The 20,330-nt window shown below is 38.2% G+C and overlaps 1 protein-coding gene across 2 annotated transcripts; it reads right to left on the bottom strand.

Moving 5' to 3' along the window:
* Positions 1-32: 32 nt before the first annotated feature.
* Positions 33-16,397, bottom strand: LOC120431809 (junctophilin-1). 2 transcript variants are annotated; one of them, XM_039596927.2, is made up of 7 exons: positions 16,191-16,397; positions 13,833-14,373; positions 3,570-3,781; positions 3,205-3,494; positions 2,993-3,126; positions 2,782-2,922; positions 33-2,712 (listed from the first exon to the last, which is right to left on the bottom strand). In XM_039596927.2, exons 2-7 carry the CDS (start codon positions 14,057-14,059, stop codon positions 1,173-1,175), a joined length of 2,544 nt encoding a protein of 847 aa, XP_039452861.1. In that variant the 5' UTR covers positions 14,060-14,373; positions 16,191-16,397; the 3' UTR covers positions 33-1,172. The 2 variants fall into 2 exon arrangements, with proteins under 2 accessions (XP_039452861.1, XP_039452862.1); XM_039596928.2 differs by having other exon boundaries at positions 13,833-14,212.
* Between the last annotated feature and the right edge of the window lie 3,933 nt (positions 16,398-20,330).

Here is a 20,330-nt window from a genome sequence, read left to right as displayed (position 1 = left end):
TATATCAATTCAAACAAAGAAAGTGAAAATACTCAGCGATCAAAAATAGAAAAATATATTCGCGATCAAAAGCTCAAAAATTCCGACAGATGGCGCAAAGCATCGAAGAATGACGATTCAGATTTTCGCTGTTCGGTTACATAGGAATGCAAACTTAAAATTGAATTTACAGCTCATAGAACAACTTTTGAGCAAAAATCCGAGCTAATACCCAGTCTCGACGTTCTAGCAGGATTCTAGCAGAATTCTTAGAGAGCTGAATATTCTTAGAGCATTCTAGCAGAAATGTTCCACCGTTCTAGCAGAAATCTGACAGAACCAGCTCTGCTAGAATATTTCGTTACTGGGTACTTTGTTAACTTTTGATGCTCTATCATTTTAAACAATATTATTTTTTCAAAATTATTTTTTTCTATTTTTTTTTATTGCGTTAATTTATAGAGGGCAAAAAGTTTACACTCGTACTACTTGATTTTTTTCTCAAAAGTTGTTCTAAGAGCTGTAAATTCAATTTTAAATTTGCATTCCTATGTAACCGAACAGCGAAAATTTGAATCGTCATTCTTCGATGCTTTGCGCCATCTGTCGAAATTTTTGAGCTTTTAATCGCGAATAATATTGAGCATATCGTCACTATCGTGATATCTTGTCGCTCGATATCTTGTCGCTCGAGGTGAGATATTTAATAAAAACCGAAAAAACTCCGTGCATTGTTATATTTTTTCATATGAAAGAAGAGTTTCAATCTTTTTGTGCTATTTTGACACAGAACGTCAGAACGCGTTTGACCCAAGTACGAGCTCGACTACCGAAAACATTAAATTTTGTTATTATAACTCGGGACTCCGGCAACCAAATTCAACCAAACTTCGAGACAATAGAGTTATCTACGTGCGCATGTATTGCGTGTACGTACACGAAAATAATTGAGGTTAAATTTTGTACCAGCCAGCAAAACAAATGGTGCGCTAGTCTGTGTAAAATCGGGCTTAGAAAGCTCTATGCACAGAATGGTCAACCGTGTCAAAATCGTGTTCGTTATTGTTTTTACATTGCATGCTCTATTTTTTGTTTATTCAAGGTCAAACATTAAAACGCGTTATTCTTGGAACGTCGAAATGGCGGGTGCAAAAAGATAGCACGATAGTTTTGATTTTTAATTTCACTTTTTTTTATCCTGATGCAAAAAGTTTACTAGCAGATTTGAAGAAACTTACCCTTGCTGCCCTCGACATGCCACCACCACCACCACCTCCGCCACCGCCACCGGTTACTCGTGTTCCCATATTTTGGACTGCGCTATTGCCTGTGGCAGGCCCATTCGTACCACCAAGTGGCTTTGCCAAATAAAGGCTCTCAGTTCGTTTTGGTTGAGATGGGGAAGGAATAATGTCTTGTCCGAGCGTCCGTTGTCTCAACAGGACATCTTCGAATGGTTTTTGATTATTAGAAAAGGCAAGATCACTTGCTTGCTGGCGCATCGGGGTATTTCCTCTGGACATGGGCAACTGCCCAATTCCGTTGCCGGTGGGCACCGAAGAGTTGTTCACGTTTGTAACGTTTCTCATCGGGGTCATCCCTCGCACTTGCGAACCAGCTCGCACTGAACGTTCAGGCACAGTTTCACCTTGATTAGCTACATAAGGACCGGATCTATCTATTGACGATTGTCTGGATTGTGTTCCACCTAGTCTACTGGCGGCTCTTGAATAGCGATCGACTGAACCATCCCTACTAGGTGGTCGTTTGTAGTGGTCGAAATAATCTATAGACGTTTGATTAACTATTTGGTTCGATTGGGGTGCATTTGCAGCAATTTGACTGGAATTTCGACGAGCTAGGTTATCTTTTTGATATCGATCTACGTCGGGTTGGTGATGACTTTGTCTGTTGATATAGTTTGACTCTAACGTTTGCTGATGACTCAGTTGAGCCATGTCGTGAACAGTATCATCAACTGGCGATGCATGCTGCATTTGTGTGTACGAACTCGTGTACGCGTTTTGTATGTCGTTTGTGAGGCCAGACATGTTCCCATAGTTTTGCTGAGCATTCCGATCAAACGCCTGAGACATTTTCCGAGCTGCAGTTCGCTGCATGTTCATGTTCGACATTTGCTGTTGTTGCTGCGCGTTGTTGTTGTATCCACCCTGTTGGTAAACATTGCTTGACACGTCGTTGTATTTGGGAGGCTGCGACTGTAGATGAGATGCTTCGTTTGTTGTATGACCGTAAGAATTTGGTTTCATCAAACTATCGCCAGCAGATGCTTTGGGAATCACTGAAGGCGGTTGTTTGACAGTGTAATCCATTGCCGGTTTGATTCGATCCCGTTTCAACCGTTCGAAACGTTCCAGCAGTTGTGGCTTAAAGTCTGGAGCGAACTCTCTGGCCATTTGAATGGCCAAATCGGAATCCATTCTTGCGTGGTCCGCAGCTACATCCGCTAGTTCCGCTTTACCGCGAGCTGTGGCTGTCCGAGAAACGGCAATATCTGCCTTCTGTAACGCATATTTTGAAGCTCGCTGCGCAGAATCAACGGCAGCGTCTATTCTTTCTCTAAATTTGGCAGACCGGATAAGAAACAAGTGTTTCTTCTTCTGGCTAGTTATTAGTACGTTATTCTTGTATTTTCCTTCCTCTTTTGTGCCATCCTTAAAAGTGGTAACACCATAACCGCTCTTTTTATTACTAATCCATTCACCTTCATACCTGCAAGTAAGTTGTGTAAAACACAACGAATTAGTATACATAGCCATTTTAATCGCTATTTACACATACTTTAATCCATCGCTTCGCTCAGATATACCATAACCCGAACGCTTGTCATTCTTCCATTCACCCATATAAGTTTCAATTACACTACCGTCTAACTGCTCATCTTCCACGATAAAACTGGCATTGGAATCTGTGTGTACTGATCTGTTAGAGGAAAAAAAACACGCATTACACTCGTTAACATCAACACTTCTACTCTGGTCGAAATGTTTACTTGTTGGTCATTCCTGATTGTGATGATTCTGTACTAAGCCATGATGTTATCGATGCCGTCGATCGTATACTACCGGATCCAGTACCTCGTTTTTCTAAGTCACCTGTGCTACGTTGTTTCCTGATTTTTAGACCCTTTAAAGATATAAAGTTATTTGAAGAAAAAACATTAAAATATTAATCATAAGATTTCCTAAGCAACAGTCTCCTTACCGATAACAATCCTTTCTTCGTTTTCTCCACCAGACTATTTCGCCTCGCAGGCGGTTCGTCCGATTTTGCCTTCAACACAAATCCACCCCGGGCATCGTCTATTCTATGATTTCTTTTCTCGGCAGGATCCGGCGCTGGAGCCTGATTATTGCCACCTTCATTGCTTCTCAAGGATGTCATCGATGCTCGGATAGACTTGGTTCTAAACCGAGCAGCCATGCCAAAAGGAGCCGAAGTGCGCACACCATAGCCATGTCGCATGCCGCGTAACCATTGGCCTTGGTAGCTTCCTGTTTTGGGTTAACAATTAAATCTTCATTAAAATACCGTGGTACTAGAATCAAACACTCCCAGCTAAGCCGTACCTCCATCTGCATATGTTTCTGATCCGTAGCCGTCCTGCAAACCATTGGCCCATGTACCTTCGTATCTGGCTGTTGATGATACGCTTTGTCGAACACCGTAGCGTCCCTTAAACCCTTGCGTCCACTCGCCTCTGTAAATCCATCTGCCTCGGGTTTCAACGCCAAGTCCATGTCTTTTTCCGTTTTGCCAGTGTCCTTCATACGATGATCCACTAAAAAGATCAAAGAAAAACAAAAAACAATATTATTTAAACATGAAATGTGTTGTGAATGTGACAATTTTATGTACTTTAGTAGTATCCAAATTATTTATCAGCCCAAACTAACTTTGAAGCGCACTGCATTTTACCTTTAAAAAAAATTAACAAGACAAGAAAATAATACCATATTAAACTTCTTTACAGTGATGCCCCAGACTGAATTTTAAATAAACACAAAGAAAAAAAAAACTATTCGGGTATAAAGACCGTTCTCTAGTTTAAAAGTTTGCGTTAGTTAATATTCGTAGAAAATTATTTTTTGACATAGGACTATGTCTCTACTTACTATATTGGGGGGCCAGTTTAGAAATTCGATCCAAACCGTCACAAGCGTGCGAAAAAATGGCATATTACAAACGCTTATATCTTTTCCCCCAATCGATTAATCCAGAAGATTTAATCACCAGTTGAAAGGGAAAGACTTAAGCTATCGTTTTATTACATAATAACTTTGACTAAACATAGTTAAAGCGCTTAAAATATGCAATCAAAATGAGCCATTTTTCAGTTCAAATCGGGCAGATGACCAATCAGAGAGAGCGTATGCATTCGAGGCCGCGCCCCTTTTGTGCCGTTCTCCGGCTGTGCCGCTATTTAAGCGGTATACGCACTTCGGAAGGAACCGGTCAAGAAAAAAATCAAATGGGCAGCAGCGGCAGCGAAAGCAAGCCAGAGAGGGTGAAGAAAAGCCCCAAGAAATCATTCCCTCTCCTTTGTTCTGCTGTTCGTAAAGCTGTTTCTTGACCCCTTTCCTTCCGATCTGCATACCAGCCTTTAAGCAGAACATTTCGCAAAAGCAAGTCACTTTGGAACGAGCACTCGAACCAGGTACATCGGGCCGGCATGTAGCAGCAGCAGCAGCAGCCAATAGAAGAAGAGGACCAGCTGTAGCTGGGATGACATGTGTGAAGTGGACCACTAGGGCGTCCCAAAAAAATGAAAAGTTGTCAAATCTTTGGTGCTCACCCCTAGAATGATAGACTAGGATGTCAGGAACAATGTTTCCATACAACAAAAAATCCCAAAAATGGTTTACAACTCGCGCGCGGAGCTTCAATGAAAAAAGTGCATTTTTCGAGTATTTTTTTCAGAAATGCGCGTAACAATCATAGTTATAGTTTAATGTCCCCTGAAGTTATAGTTTAATGTCCCCTGAACAAATTCCTGTACAGACATGGTCCATAAAAGCTTGTGTTTGGGCAGAGCAAGGCGTTTTAAGGAGAAAAAATTGTATTTTTTTGCTAAAAAAAATCAAAAATCACTCCCCAAAACGAGCCAAAAAAAATTGCAGTCAAAGTTAATGCATTCAGCTTTTAGAAAATTTCACGGCGATCATTTTGCTTTTTTTAACATTCAATTTATACCCACGCAAATTCGCAATTCGCAATTTTCAGTGTAAGAACGGGCCTTGACCGATCTTATGCACCAGGTTCCCGACGAACACGCACTGCCCTTACACCTACATCTCACCCTTGCTCTGAGTCAGTACGAGCAACACGCTAGAACACGCTTTGAGTGTTCGTGCCAGGCATGCACACCTTCTTTTCCGGTTACGCATTTTAACTCGGCCGGGGGTGGTACATTACGTAGGGTTTGATGTAAGTATAAGCGCCTAACCATTTATAGTGTGCCTATCAACTTTCATTAAAGCAAAAACTGTTTTATTTTTAGTTTGAATTCAAAAACTAGTTGTTATTTTACTGTGTATTGTTTTCTCCTGAAATCTTTCCTAGTGTTAAGTCGTGTTTATATGTTGCTATTTCTTTTGTCGCGGAGTTTTGTTACAATTTTTGGTCCTACGCATGTTATAAAAGTTTACCAAAAATACAATAGTAATATTTGTGTTAATCCTTTAACCATTCCATAAATTGAGTAAGGGCTCAAACCTCACTTGTTTGAAAAAAAGGGTGAAGATTGAAAACAATAGACAGTAAAAGAGAATTTATTTTATAAAAATCAAGTATCAATTGTAAGAGAATGATGATCGTATTTTAAAGAATAAAAATGAGAAGCTAGATGTATTAGATGTAAAATTAGACAATAGTTAATAAATAGAGATACAAAACAAGCTTAGATTATAGTAATGATAATTTATAGGACAGATAAAGAATTATTCAAAAAAATAAATTCACAATAAAATCAAAAAAGATTAGGCGAATGATAAATAGACTTGATATTACTAGTACATTAAGGAAAAGTATATTTTTAAGGAAAAAAAAAACAGAACAAAGTTTGTTACAGCAGTATCAATTGCTAAAAAAGAGTGGAAAAGCTTTGAGAGATAAGAGAATCAAAAGTTAGTAAAATCAAAATCAAATAATGGATATTAAATAGAAGAATCAGTGAAGAATTGAGAATCAGTAGAGCAAAATAAAAAAAGGAGATAGGTGGTAGCTGAGAATGAAGAGAAGAGAAACCCCGTTGTGCGATGTTTCAGGTACATCCACAGCAGTTGACTCAACATACTGCGAATCGAAACAATGCCGTCTACAATCACAAATTACTTCCCTTTCCCACATTGTCGCGCCCCTTTCTTCTAGCCGTCTCGACTCTGACCCGCGGTGGTCAAAGGTTTACGATCCGTTTCCACAGGCCACCAGCTAGGTCATCATGAAAACCAAGCCAACGTGGAGGTAAGAAAATAGGACACTCGCAAGGAACCAGAGCTATACTGTTCTGATCAAGATAATTCGGATGATCTAACAGAACTACGGATGTAGTTAGTTACGCTCCTTCCAGGATGTTCCTTACGTGGACGTCAACCGAAGAGCACGCAACAAGGTCAGTGCCATTGCATGCTCTTAGGTATCAATCCTTGGCCTGCATTCAATTTATGCCCACGCAAAGCCGAGATATTTGCATTTTAGTGAACAAAAAGTGACGAATTTTCAAAATTCTTAGTAGGTATATAAGCGTTTTTAGCATAAAACATTGGCTACTATGATTACAAAAGGGAAGGCATAGGGGCAGGGGGGGCAGAATGGACCGCCTAAGGGAAATGCACCAAAAACCATAGAAAAACATAAAAATGTTTGAATCCAGTGTAGTAGGCTTATGCTTTGGAATGTTCCTTCAATGTTGTATACTTGGTTGATGAAAATTTTTTACTCAAAACTATTTTTGAGCCACTTTAAAAAAAAGTTTTTTCGACTAACTTTTCAGGTTGCGGGGCAGAATGGACCACCCAGCGGGGCAGAATGGGCCACCTTAGAAAACAAGCAATTTCTTCTAATACAACGTTGAAGGGTGATAAAAAATTACTTGAGGGACCTTTCCATTATAGTTTCCATGAAATTTGATCACTTTTATAAAAATAGTAACTTAAAAAACAAAGATTTTTGAAAATAGTGTAAATATGTCGAAAAAAGACACTATTTTTACAACTAAGCGTCAAAACAACTAAAAAATCAACTTTTGTTGCATTAAACGTGATTTGTGAAGCTACCAGGAGTGAAATAATCCATTTAGCTCAAATTTTTTAACTTTTGATTGTTTTTATAAGGCAGGAAAAGGGTGGTCCATTCTGCCCCCAAGTGGATTTTAATTTAACACTTCTACCACCAAGCCTCCAAATGATTTTAAAGTTCCGTTGTTGTTTGTATACCTTGGTAGTAGCATCTAGTAACGTTATAAGCATTGAGCAAACTTTTTCAAACAATCCAACTTTTCAGAAAGCTTGTTTAAGAACCTTGAAATAAACAACATTTGCGTGGTTTTGTCAATAAATTTACATTTTTGCTCATAATTCGAAAACTACAATGAATTCAAACGTCGTTTTCGGTATGGTGATGCTATTTGACGTCCTTTATAAGACCCTGGCCTTACATTTGGTCTAAATCCATTCTAAAGCCCAAAACCAAGGGTGGCCCGTTCTGCCCCCATGGTCCATTCTGCCCCCCCCCCCCTGCCCCTATATTTTGGATATTTTTATTTTGCTCGCTCAAAAACGACATTTGTTAATAACATTTCATGAAAAAATATGAGATTTTCTCACAATGTGACGTAAACGACATATTTATAAGTACTGCTCTGCGATTTTCTCGATATAAACAAATAAAGCTATAATGGGTAACTATTTTTGAAAGAATACGTTTTTTTTAAATGAATTTGTTTCATTCGAATGTTCATGCAAAAAAAAATCACGTTTACAGCTTAGAGATATGAACTTTAATAAAATTAATTTTGATTTATGATTATTTGTCGTTTACGTCACATAGTGAGAAAATCTTGTGTTTTTTCATTAAATGTTATTAACAAATATCGTTTATGAGCGAGCAAAATAAAAATATCCTAAATATATGCCATCCCGTTTGTAATCATAGTAACCAATGTTTTATGCTAAAAACGCTTATATACTAAGAATTTTGAAAATTCGTCACTTTTTGTTCACTAAAATGCAAATATCTCGGCTTTGAGAGGACTTAAATTGAATGTGGAAAAAAGCAAAATAATCTCCGTAAAAATTCCTATAAGCTGAATGCATAAGTTATGGCCTGGGTGCTGAACAGTGGTTCGCAAAACGGCCTCAATTTTGAACTGTCAAAGTGGAACCAATTTACTGTTCGCCAAAAGTAGAGATTATTGTTATCGATCTTTAAAACTTGTTTTTTTCTTCAAAAATTAAAAATGTGTGGCTTTTGAGGACCTGGAGTTGAAGTCAAGAATCTTAAGAAAGTTGAAGGCGAGATCGTCATTTTTTATAATTATGAATGGAAGTTGTTTATGAAATAGATGCGGTTGTATCCATGCGGAAGCTGTCTTTATTGTTTGATTCTGTTTGAAAAGTGTTTTAGTGAAAATCTTCTCTGCTTGTTGGATCAGCTTCGCTAGAACTAGCGATGTTTTCTCGCTGATTATAGAACAGTTCATTCACCAGTAAGAAAAAAGTCATGATTGTGCTTGAACAGCCTCCTACTTTGTAAATGTATGCAAAGTGGGATCATTCGAAAATCACGTTACGCATTCTCTCTATTCATCACCCAGGTTATGGCTGTAAAATTTTCTGGCTCGTTTTGGAGAGTGATTTTTGAATTTTTTTTTTTTAGCTAAAAAATAATTTTTTTTTTCTTCCTAAAACGCCCTGCCATGCCCAAACACAAGCTTTTATGGACCTTGTCTGTACAGGAACTTGTTCAGAGGACATTAAACTATAACTTGAAGCCCATGGCAACCAAATTTGAATGTCTTTAGTATGATTGTTACGCGCATTTCTGAAAAATACTCGAAAAATGCACTTTTTTCATTGAAGCTCCACGCGCGAGTTGTAAACCATTTTTGGGATTTTTTGTTGTATGGAAACCTTGTTCCTGACATCCTAATCTATCATTCTAGGGGTGAGCACCAAAGATTTGACAACTCTTCTTTTTTTTTGGGACGGCCTATTGACCACCTTTGGTTTTGGGCTTTAAAATGGATTTAGATTATTAAGATCAATTTCCCGTAAAAAAATATCCCCTGCTCCTCAACCGGAAAACGGGTTTTTAGGTTACACATAAAAAAATATGTAAATTTACACAGCACGTAATTGCTGTTTCAATCAGACCGCGCACTGGACTCACAATCCAGATGTCGCCGGTTTGAATCCCGCGGCGGGCGCTCTAAAATTCTTTGTGTAAATATGGGGTATTCGGCGCCGTCGCTCCGTGCCATACCTTCATTCACTTAGGAGCCCAGGGCGGCGAAGTCCTTGTAGATAAAAGGAAGACACAAGTGCAGGGGTGACCAAAGTATGGCCCGCGGGCCAAACGTGGCCCGCGAGGTGATATTTTGTGGCCCGCGGACCCATTTTGAATGATCATTTAAATTGGCCCGTGGACCACTTGTAAAGTGATTTTATACTTTTTCAAAATTAAGGTTTATTTTAAACTTTTATATGCTATTTTTTATTTTTTGTTAATTAAAAAAAACGTATGATTTATATTGTGATCCCCACTTTAGGATACAAATAATTTGTTCAAAAAATTTTATAATTAAAACAATTTCACACGTTTCAATGTAAGTGAAACTAGTAAATATCGTCAAAATTTTCATCAAACATTTTTGGAAATATTTAAAAAACGTTCAAGTTTGACTTAGGTAGAATTCTGTAATAGTTGCAAAAATATAAGTTTTCTTTATTAATTTGCAAGTCATAATGACCCTTTTATGAACTGACCCTCAAATTTACATTGCACTTCAGGATTCGAACTCATTACACTTAGATAACGAATCTGATTGACTACCAACTGATTCAGGCAGACAAAATGTGGAAATCGGACGATCAAGTTTGTTGCAAATATTTTACAAAGCTTTCGGAGCAAAAAAATATTTTCAAAAATTAAAAAAATAAGCTTAAGTGCAATCAGCTGAAATTAATTAAATATGCATTCCTTTGCATTTAGAATCATTCGAGCATGTTAGGGTTTACTAAAAATAATTTGAATTTTAGTGAGTTTTCGATGAAATAAATAATTTTTTTTTTCGTTAGATTGGTTAATTTTGTCGAATTTTTTTTTTTTGAAAATAATGATTGCAGTTTAACTATAAAATAAAATAAATAAAAAAATAAATTATTCGCTCTACAGCATTGCCTTGGCGTTCTCGATAGCGAGATTCCTACTCGAAACTAGGTGTTCGAAGGCTTGATTGTTGAGGCAATTCTTTTTACACCTGAGCTTCCATCCACCCCGGGATTCGAACTGACGACCTTTGGATTGTTAGTCCAACTGCCTACCAGCGACTCCACCGAGGCAGGACCCAGGGAGACGACTCCTACACCTGGACTGAGCTAAGGACCTAACCTTTTTAGGTTAGTCCGGGGCCAACATTTACTTCCCGTCCGACGGAAGGCGTGATCAGACAAATCTCGTCTCGAAAAATGCCACCGGGACCGTCTGGGATCGAACCCAGGCCGACTGGGTGAGAAGCAATCACGCTTACCCCTACACCACGGTTCCCAGCAGTTTAACTATACGGAAGCTTAAATCATTTTCTTACAATTTTTTCATTGAAATGTTGAAATTCTGGCTCTGAACGATTTTTCATTAGCCACACATTACTTATAGATAAAATTACGCCTTTAGATGAATTGTTCAACATGTAATGTAACTATTTTCGAAACATAAAAACAAAACTTTAACAATACCGATAGAAAACCGTTATTTTGTGGTTTCTATTATTTTGAATTGACTTTTTTTTTAAATAACAGAAATTAAATCTTTTGAATTAAAATTAAAAAAAAAATAACGCAATTTAATTTTTTTATAACATTTTTTTTTTTGTAAATTTGACCCACAAGCTCATTTGAGCTTCAAATTTGGCCCGGCCTCCAAAAACTTTGAGCACCCCTGCTGTAGCCCATCAGTATAGGGGTGATAGTTCTGAGGTTTCAAAAAAGTGTCCACGTGGATGGTCTCTTAAGATGGCGGCTTGACGTTGGTGTTAGGCAACAAACTTTGGAGGAGGTGAGTCTGCACGAGTGGCTCCTGCAGCCGAAACATTACTGTTACAGAATTAAAAAAAAACTGGTGCCTACTGCAGTCGATCGGGTGAGCTCGCCATGATCAAAAGTTTATCTATTTTTAATTTATTTTAACCCAATCTAAGTTAAGTGATGCGTATTTCACTAAACAAATACCTTTTCGGTGATTTCCATAGATTTTTTTATTATATTTTATTTATTTTTTCCATTTTTATTTCTATGGTTGCAGTTTTCAGTTCATATGTATTACAGTCCAGACTCGATTATCCGAAGACCTCGGAAAAAAATCACTTCGGATAATCGAATCACGAAAAAAAAAATTTTTCGTTGCCTAATTTTTTATTGTATGACCCCTAAACTACTTTAAGGCTCTGAAAGGCATCATTCCAGATCGGCCAGTTGGCGGCCATGTTTTTTTTTAGAAAAACATTCATATCTTCAATCAGAATGTTTCAATCAAAAAATGGTTTTCTTTGTGTTGTTTGTAGAAGCATTTCACATATCGTGATTATTTTTTCATTTCCATTTACTATTTCTGAACCCTGAATTCAGAAATATCATTGACAGTTATTGCCCCAAAGTGAAGGAAACCTTCTACGATCTTAAAGTGATTTAAAAAATTTAAATCCAAGATGGCGGCCAATATGGCGATGTTGAAATATTGAAAAAATGCATTTTATTATAGGCAATCAACTATTCAAATTTGACTATAATGGGGTTGCAGAACTCGAATTTGACGTTAAAACAAGAAAAGAAAAAAAAATTGTTCGTGATTCGATTATCCGAAGTCCCATACAAACCTTCGGATAATCGAAACTTCGGATAATCGAGGCTTCGGATAATCGAGTCTGGACTGTACGTGTGTATTAATATGTATTAATTTATATTTATTTATTATGTTAAATATTTGTTGATTTACCATAATATGTTTACCTTATTAATGTCGCAATATTGAATTTGTTATGTTACATGTGCTTGACCTAGTCACACATTATTGAACATTCACATCTCTTTCAAATGCTACGTCTGTTTTAGATGGATTCTAAAATCTAACTTAACGTCAAATATATTATCCTCATGAATGATTTTTTTTATTGAATTTTAAATTTACTATGTTTTAGTTTGAGTTCAATACTTCTACCTTAAGGCTACCAACTCTTGCTGAGCCAAAATCCGTACACACACAATTTTAATTGGTATTCACAAACTTAAGAAAACCTTTGGATCTTTTGTTGGATAACTATATTTTGTGAGGAACTTGAAAAGAAAATGTCTTGATAATCAACTTTGAACTTTGAGACAAACCCGGAAAACTATCCAAAATATCTTTCTAAAATCCAACTGACTGTTAAATAAAAATGTCTCAACAGTAAAAGTTTTGTCCAAATAAAAAAACATTAAAATTTATGGATTATATCTTTCACTTTTGGGGCAATGATTGTCGATGATGGTTCTGAATTCAGGGTCCAGAAATAAAATGCTTCTACAAAGAAAACAATTTTTATTGAAACATTTTGAATCAATATTTAAGATTAAGGCTCTGAAAGACAATTCCCAATTGGCGGCCATGTTTGGTTTAGAAAAACAATTAAAACATGGTATTCTTTGTGTTGATTGTAGAAGCATTTTGCAACTGGTGATTATTTTTCATTTCAATTTACTAATTCTGGACCCTGAATTCAGAACCATCATTGACAGCCATTGCCCCAAAAGTGAAAGACGCCATCTACAAAACGCGATTTTCATCGATAGAAAATTTTTGATCGAACGTATTCTTGATCAGGAAGGCAAAACACGACTTTCTACGTATAAATCTCCCATGGGTCATCTCGATTCATAACATTTTGCTTCCGCCATACCGTGAGTAAATGATGGATAGAGCCCAGACATAGTAAATTGAAAAGAATGATGAATGATCGGATGAGGAAGTAAAATGTCGGTCCCGGCCTTGGTTGTTAGGCCGTTAAGTCAATCCAGGTGTAGGAGTTATCTCCATGCCATAAGTACAAACAACACACCAAACCAAGTCTACTCCGGTGGAATCGCTGGCGGCGGTTGGACTCGCAATCCAAAGGTCGTCAGTTCAAACACTGGGGTGGAAGGTTCCTTGGAGTAGAAAGAGGTTTGGGTGCTCTACCCATTCAAGGCTTCGGACTCCTACAGGACGATCAAAGCCAATGTACCTCTATGTGCTCCGTAAAAGGTAAAATTAAAGCTTTTTTTCTGACATAAAAGATGTACCTCTTTTTAGATGTAATTTTACCATGTTTTTTTACTGTGTATCGGTTTAAATTTCATCCCCTAAAGTAGATAGAACTTTAACAATGTACAACTAAGTTTGACAATCAGATTGTTGCGTTTGATAATATAAAATGTATACATTCAATAAAAAATTAAAATGTTCAGAACACTACTGTCCCTTTGTCAACAACGTCAAAGAGTCATAGTGGAGTCACACTCTGGAGCTCCACGGAGTGTTTAAATAACGAAAAGGACAATATCCTCAATGCAAATTTGAAGACCTGATTTACTGGAGACACTTACCTAGGCCAAGTATATATTCCCGAAACTTCAAAGCCGTAATGCCAAGCACCAAAGTAGGCACCTTGATTCTTTGGACCCGTACAAACACCATGACCGTGCGCTTTATTATCCTCCCATCCACCGCAAAATGTACCGCCATCCTCAAAGTCATAGCGGCCGCCGCTGATTTTCCCGTCAGAGCCAACAGGACTTGCTGCTATTCCTTGCTGTGGGCCACTGCCAGCCATATTTACATTCTCTTCTCGATTATTCGTCGGTAGTCGTCGTGTTCCGATCACAACACACTTTCAGCAAGTTGATAGCACTGATGCTGCACTTCACGGTCCTCAAAGGCATCAGATAACGATTTTCCTCTAACTTCATATGCTAAGTGTTGCATACTTTTCACGGGAGAGTTTTCACAACATTTTATTAATAAATTCTCCTTGATTTTACTAGGGCCAATCATTCAAATATGATATTCGTTTTCTGCACACAAACACTAGCAATAACTACTGTGAAACTAAAACCAACAGAAACAAAAAATCTCCACCGGGCAAATCTAGATGTTTTAATGTACTAATTAGTTGAAGCGTTTTATCTTTTTTTTTCAAAGAATCAATCAAATACAAATTATTCGATATTCACAATTTCTGAGTTTATTCCATCAAAATCAAATGAAAATCTCTCGCATGTCTAATAAATATGCAAAAAACGATGATCTACGAACAGTATAGAAAATCTCGGGTAAGGTTTTTTTCTCCGTGCTCATGTGAAATTTTAAACATGTTTGATATTGTTCATTACACGTCCTTCAAATACTTAGAACTCATACCCAATGAAAATCTTTATAGGATAATGCAAAAAAAAGCTCCACATGTTATGTTGAATATTGGGACGTTCGAACGCTGAGCCAATTATGTTCAAAATTAATGAGAAAAAATTAAATACATTCAGTAAACAAAATAAAACCAATCGACTGAACAATTTTTCAATACAAATTTGAACTTTATACCAGCAGGAAACAAAAAAAAATCAACCAGCCATTAAAAAAAAAGTTCAGCTTTTTCATCGGAACTTTATTTTGAATATTTTGTCTAACTTAGTTAATAATTGAACATAATGGTCAAATAAACTCTGAGCACTTTCAAATATCTACTCCATGTATCCATGTGAGTCGGTTATGAGTCATGGGGATTATATCGGTTAACCGATTTGGGCTTTGGGCTGACATTTTTAGTCATGCTTCCTAATTATTTTGTTGAACTGAGTAACTTCTTTTTTCCAAAAGTTGAATCACTCCAAGTAGTTCAAATTTCCGCTACTGTTTGTTGCATAAAATCCAATTAAAATTAGCATTTGTGCTATGTTTTTATCTGTTGTAAGTTGTCACATGTTTCAAAGCCAAGCTCGTCACGCAGGTCAAAGTTCTCATTTGTAAAGGACATAATTGCAAAACCTCCACATAGGACGGTTGTCGTTCGCTAACTTTCACTACACCATACACACAACGACGACGTCGACGGCGAAGAAAAGCGTTTTGCTCGATGATGATGAGAACACACTGGCATATATAAATAAATATCAGCTACTCTGGTCGATCCGCAAACGTTTTCTGAAAGTACCGATGACTGGTTGAGGAGAGCTTGTACGTCAAAACGGGAGAAGTTTTCAGCTGAACCATAAAATGTCGAAGATTTTTTTTCCTCCAATTTAAAACCATTGTCTACGGATTTTCCTCTGGATATTCCATATTTAGCAAAATTTTAATGCGAAAAACGCTGTTATCTCTGCTCTCTGAAGCAGTTATATTTATACCCAACTGTCGATCCCATTTTCGTGCGCAATTCTACTATTTTCAATCATCTATTTTTTCTTCTTCCGAACCGCACAACGAGGGTTAGCAAAAAATACGTGTCCATCGTGGCAAAATAAGTTCCGATTTTGAAAAATTTCACTATACACATACACACTTCCGTAATTTTCTGAGTGAATTTTTCATTCAACTATTTTCCCCAAATCAATATGAGCTCTCCTTCCTCGCTTGCCCCCTTCGGTACACATACTTGTCGCACAATACATTAAAATTCATTGTAAAATGGGACACACATGTGTGTTGAAGGGCTGGTGTTGTTTCATGTGATTATTGGATATTTTATACATTCAAGGTCCCATTTTCTTTTCCTCGCCTGCCTGCCGGGCACATGAGAAAATAAAAAAAACACTAGAATAATCTATAACATTACGGCGAACACTACATCAGGCAGGCCACATTTGCATTCCTCAGATATGATTTCCACACCAAGAAAAAGATGAGCTCATTCATAGTCGTTTCAGTGTGTATAGCTTGCGGGATGGATTCGAGGATTTTTCACCTACTAAGGCCTTTTTTCACGCGAACGCGATTTGGAAATCACTCAATAAAACACATTATCACTCTGTTTGGGGAACAAGCATTTTTTCGATGTTAAAAAACTTAAATCACACACGGGAAACCGTACACGCGACCGATGGCAATGGAATCATCCCTTTTTTCCTGTCGAAAAAAACTGTTCTATTTCTATTCTGCACATGAAATTTTACACAAAGATGCATTAGAAAGAAAAAAAACTCGCCCAATAACTATGTATGCTGCTTATTCACTACGGAAAATTCACTGATATACATTCCTCTGCATATGGGGAAAATTGTTTCTCGACGAGGAAAAGGTATTTTTACGTTCAAATCAAAATATTCGACAATACAGGCGAAAACCATTATTTGTCCCACGTATAGGCATTTCGTCTTTGCCTCACTCATTCGAACACAGAAATATAGACCAGTTTTACACGCACGCTCACGCACAAACACACATACACAAGCGTTACTGACAATAGGATTTTCCGCGTCGGAGTTTTTCATTCCACAGCCGACGAATCTCGTTTTCTTGTATTTTTCCGAGACCAGCCAGCGGGCGCGCTCTCTCGCTCTTCTCCTCTCACTGGCAGGTCTCTCAATTTTGCTCAATTTTTTGGTTTTTCCTTCCACACACTTACGCTTCTTACATTCAACCCACGAAGTTGATCCTAGACACAATGAGCATCTTTCTTTATTGTTACCAAATATCAAATTAGTTATGTTTTGTAATTGATATTCAGATTAAAACCACAACTCTTTTAAAATTATAGTTATTATGGCATAATAATGGACTTTTTAAATATTCTCAATTAAAATCACATAAACAGTATGCAGAACAAGTTTTTGATAAAATTCAATTGTATATGCTATATTAGCGGAGATTATCCAGTACTTTTAAAGGATGTCGAAGAATTTTCAAAATCTTGTAAAGGGGTATCGCGATTGTCCACACTCCGAACACAAAAGCACATATTATCAAAATAGTTTGTTATGTAAAGGGACTATTTTTATAAAAGTGGCTTAGCAGAAAAGCTTTTCAAAATTAATCCATTTTGTTGAATTATGCGTCAGATCAAATCAAAACATAATTGAATTTATATATTCGCTAAATTTCTCTTTATGCTCCGTATCAAAAACCATGATATCTGTATGGTTCGATGTTTGTCCCCCCATCGGAACAATCGTGAGGTAGCGGCCTTTCCAGATTGTGACCACCTTTTTCGAAATGACTAGTATTGAAAACATTGAATTTTGATACCTATATTGCCAAAACTCGTTGGTTCAGTAAATGCCCCCCTTGGGGCTTTCGTTTAGGGCACCGGCCATTCCTCCTTTTTTCGTAATTGCCCATGGTTGTATGGTTCGGTAAATGTTCCCCCGGGACAACCTCCCTAAGGGCACCTGCCACTCCAGGTTGTGGAAAATACTGTCAAAATGGCCATTTCATATTGCACAAAATCGTATGGTTCGGTAAATGTCCACCCGGGAGAACCTCCCTGAGGGTACGGCCACTCCAGGTTGTGGCCAATACTGTCAAAATGGCCATTTTATTTACCAGTATCAAAATCCAAGAAGTTTGTTCTCATATTGCCAAGTCTCGTATAGCCTTCCAACGGAACACCCCTGAGGGATCTGGCCACTTCGGGTCTTGTGACCAGAATATTCCGGTGGCTCTCAATCGTTCCGGCTGGCCTGCCTCCGCTTGGGCTGCTCCAGGCCAGCTGCTTTTCGGCCAACTGCTTCTGAGCCTCCAGGCCATCTGCTTCCAGATCCAGGTGGTTGTTTACTCCTCGGCGTCCAACGATAGAATGATTTCCTAGGGCTGACCGAGCTGGGTTATATAGACAAATCCAGCGAAAGCTCAACGCTGCTTTTTAATGGTGAGAGACTTGACAGCTCCCATACTAAATGGTTCGATTTTCATACTTTTTGTTAATTTTCTTTTAAAATAAAATACTTAACATATGAAAACTATATATTTTTGGTGCACAAAATTGCTGCTGAATCGAATGGTGTACTTATCTCGATAGTAAATTTTTCGAACAGTTTTTATTTTAATAACATTCTAGATACATTTTGTACACCTAATCAATCAATACTTTTATCATAAATCTAGTCATAAATAATCATTTTATTGCTTAAAAATTGAGTTTTCCTGAGCTCGCATATTCAAATACATGGAAGCTGTCATTTCTAACACCATTGACCATCTAGCGGCCATTTCAAACTGGGTTCGTCTATTGGCTTAGAATGGAGACGGTTGCCCAGGTTATTCCTTCTCATTCCTACGTTATTCGCTTTTTGTTGCACTGGTGGGGATGGGAAGTCGTAAAGGCAACATTTCTGCCAGTTTTGTTCATTACATCGTCATCGTTCGAATCAACTACATCGTAGCAGCAGCAGCAGTGGAAAAAAACAACGACTGAAGGAAATCAAGAGCGAGCTCCGAGAAGAAGAAACACACCAGCGCCAGTGTGTGCGTGAAATTGCTGCCAAAATGGAGTCGAAGGAGAAAAACAAGGCCTACTTCGATAGACGCTCGAGAAGATGGCCACAAGAATCAACTTCGGCTGCAATTTAACAAAATGGCGCTTTTCAGGGCCAACAAAAAAATTACGGAAGTTTTATTTCTTCAAATGATTCATGCATTTTCTCAAGCTTTTGACGCATGGCGTATGAATTAATTTAAATATTTCTCCAGAAAAAAATCATTTTAAAAAATAGAACGAATATTAACAATCAAACGTCAAACGATCGCAGTTGGCCAACTTATCAGGTTGTGGTCAATGTGTGTGTGTGGTCCAATCCAATACCCGCTAACCGGTAGCGAAATTATGGGAAAGTATAGTTTGTATCAGACTTTGTATATGCCGAATGCTGATACAGCTTATCTCAGTCCCGGGTATTAGGTGGTGATAGCCCTCGCGCTGCTTCCAACGACCCATTTCAGAATGGCAGAGATCCTTGATCTATCTTAAGACTCCCAATCCCTTCAGGCAAATCAGGGATCAGAGCGTATTTAATATGAGAAGAATACAACATGTTTTATAACCTTCAGATGGCCGACTGGTTAGAGTCCCAGACCATCAATCCAAAGGTGTGAGTTCGAATCCCACCTAATTCAGTTTCGTTTTTGTTCATATACTAAATTCCAATTCCTGATTCCAAATTTCAAAGGTACCGACCGGGATTTGAACCCTGAACCTTCTGCTTGTGAGGCAGAAGCCGTAACCATTAAGCCACGGAGCCGGTCGCTTGTAGGCAGTTGGACTAATAATCCAAAAGCCGCCAGTTCGAATCCCGTTTTAACAAATTATCTTTTTCTAAAAAAAATGATTCCGGATGAAAAAATCGTATCACATCGTAATAAAATTATTAAAATTCGTGATATACAAGAAACTTTAACATCTAATCGCCACTCTTACCTCTCGATTTCGGATAACAACCGTGCCCCCCCAACATTTTGGACTAGTCGGCGCCCCTCACATGAAATTTGACATTTTGGCAGTAGTGGCCACAATCCGGAGTGGCCGGAGGCCCCACGGATGTTCCGATGGGGGGACATTCGCCGAACCATAAGAGTTGGGGCAATATGGGCACAGACAAACAGACGGGACACTCGAGTGCCGAACCATCGTCCTCCAAAAACGGTTATTTCAAATGCAATTTTGTTTCGGCATCCACTCACCCGGCGCTGATGGCGCTGCTGTCGTGACAGCTCTCCCGTCTATTCTCAGTGTGTGTGAAGCGTGTTTTTGTTTTTAAGTTGAGCGTGTGCGAAGCAGCAAATGTGAGCACAAATATTTATGGAATTCTGGAATTCCAACCGTGAATCACAATCCAGGCTTTCCAGGACAAAATTGGGGCAGTCTTGGCCATAGCCTCTTGCCCCACTATTAACCCGGTAGGCCTGCTTAACTGCCTGCCGATGTCGAGGCTGCTGCTGAGGCGCCGGCTACTGCGGAGTAAGCCGGATCCTGTGGTGGTGTTACTCCTTCGGAGCAACCTGCTTACCCTTCGAGGCCTGCTGCTCAGATTGCATAAATATTTGGTCGTCCTTTTGGCCTTTTGGCGATGTTGCGCCACTCAATCTTTTTCCGGTTCAATTTCTGTGGTTCTGTT

The sequence above is a fragment of the Culex pipiens genome, chromosome 1 (genome assembly GCF_016801865.2).
Source record: "Culex pipiens pallens isolate TS chromosome 1, TS_CPP_V2, whole genome shotgun sequence".
Classification (NCBI taxonomy): domain Eukaryota; kingdom Metazoa; phylum Arthropoda; class Insecta; order Diptera; family Culicidae; genus Culex; species Culex pipiens.
This window is presented reverse-complemented; position numbering and strand designations above follow the sequence as displayed.

What these genes read in the sequence shown, in the direction of transcription:
- LOC120431809 (XM_039596927.2), bottom strand. Translation starts at nt 14,059, where the DNA reads ATGGCTGGCAGTGGCCCACAGCAAGGAATAGCAGCAAGTCCTGTTGGC. An exon ending in CAATCAGGAATGACCAACAA is followed by an intron (nt 2,923 to 2,992) that starts GTAAACATTTCG and finishes TTCCTCTAACAG; the next exon opens with ATCAGTACACACAGATTCCA. An exon ending in GAGCGAAGCGATGGATTAAA is followed by an intron (nt 2,713 to 2,781) that starts GTATGTGTAAAT and finishes ACTTACTTGCAG; the next exon opens with GTATGAAGGTGAATGGATTA.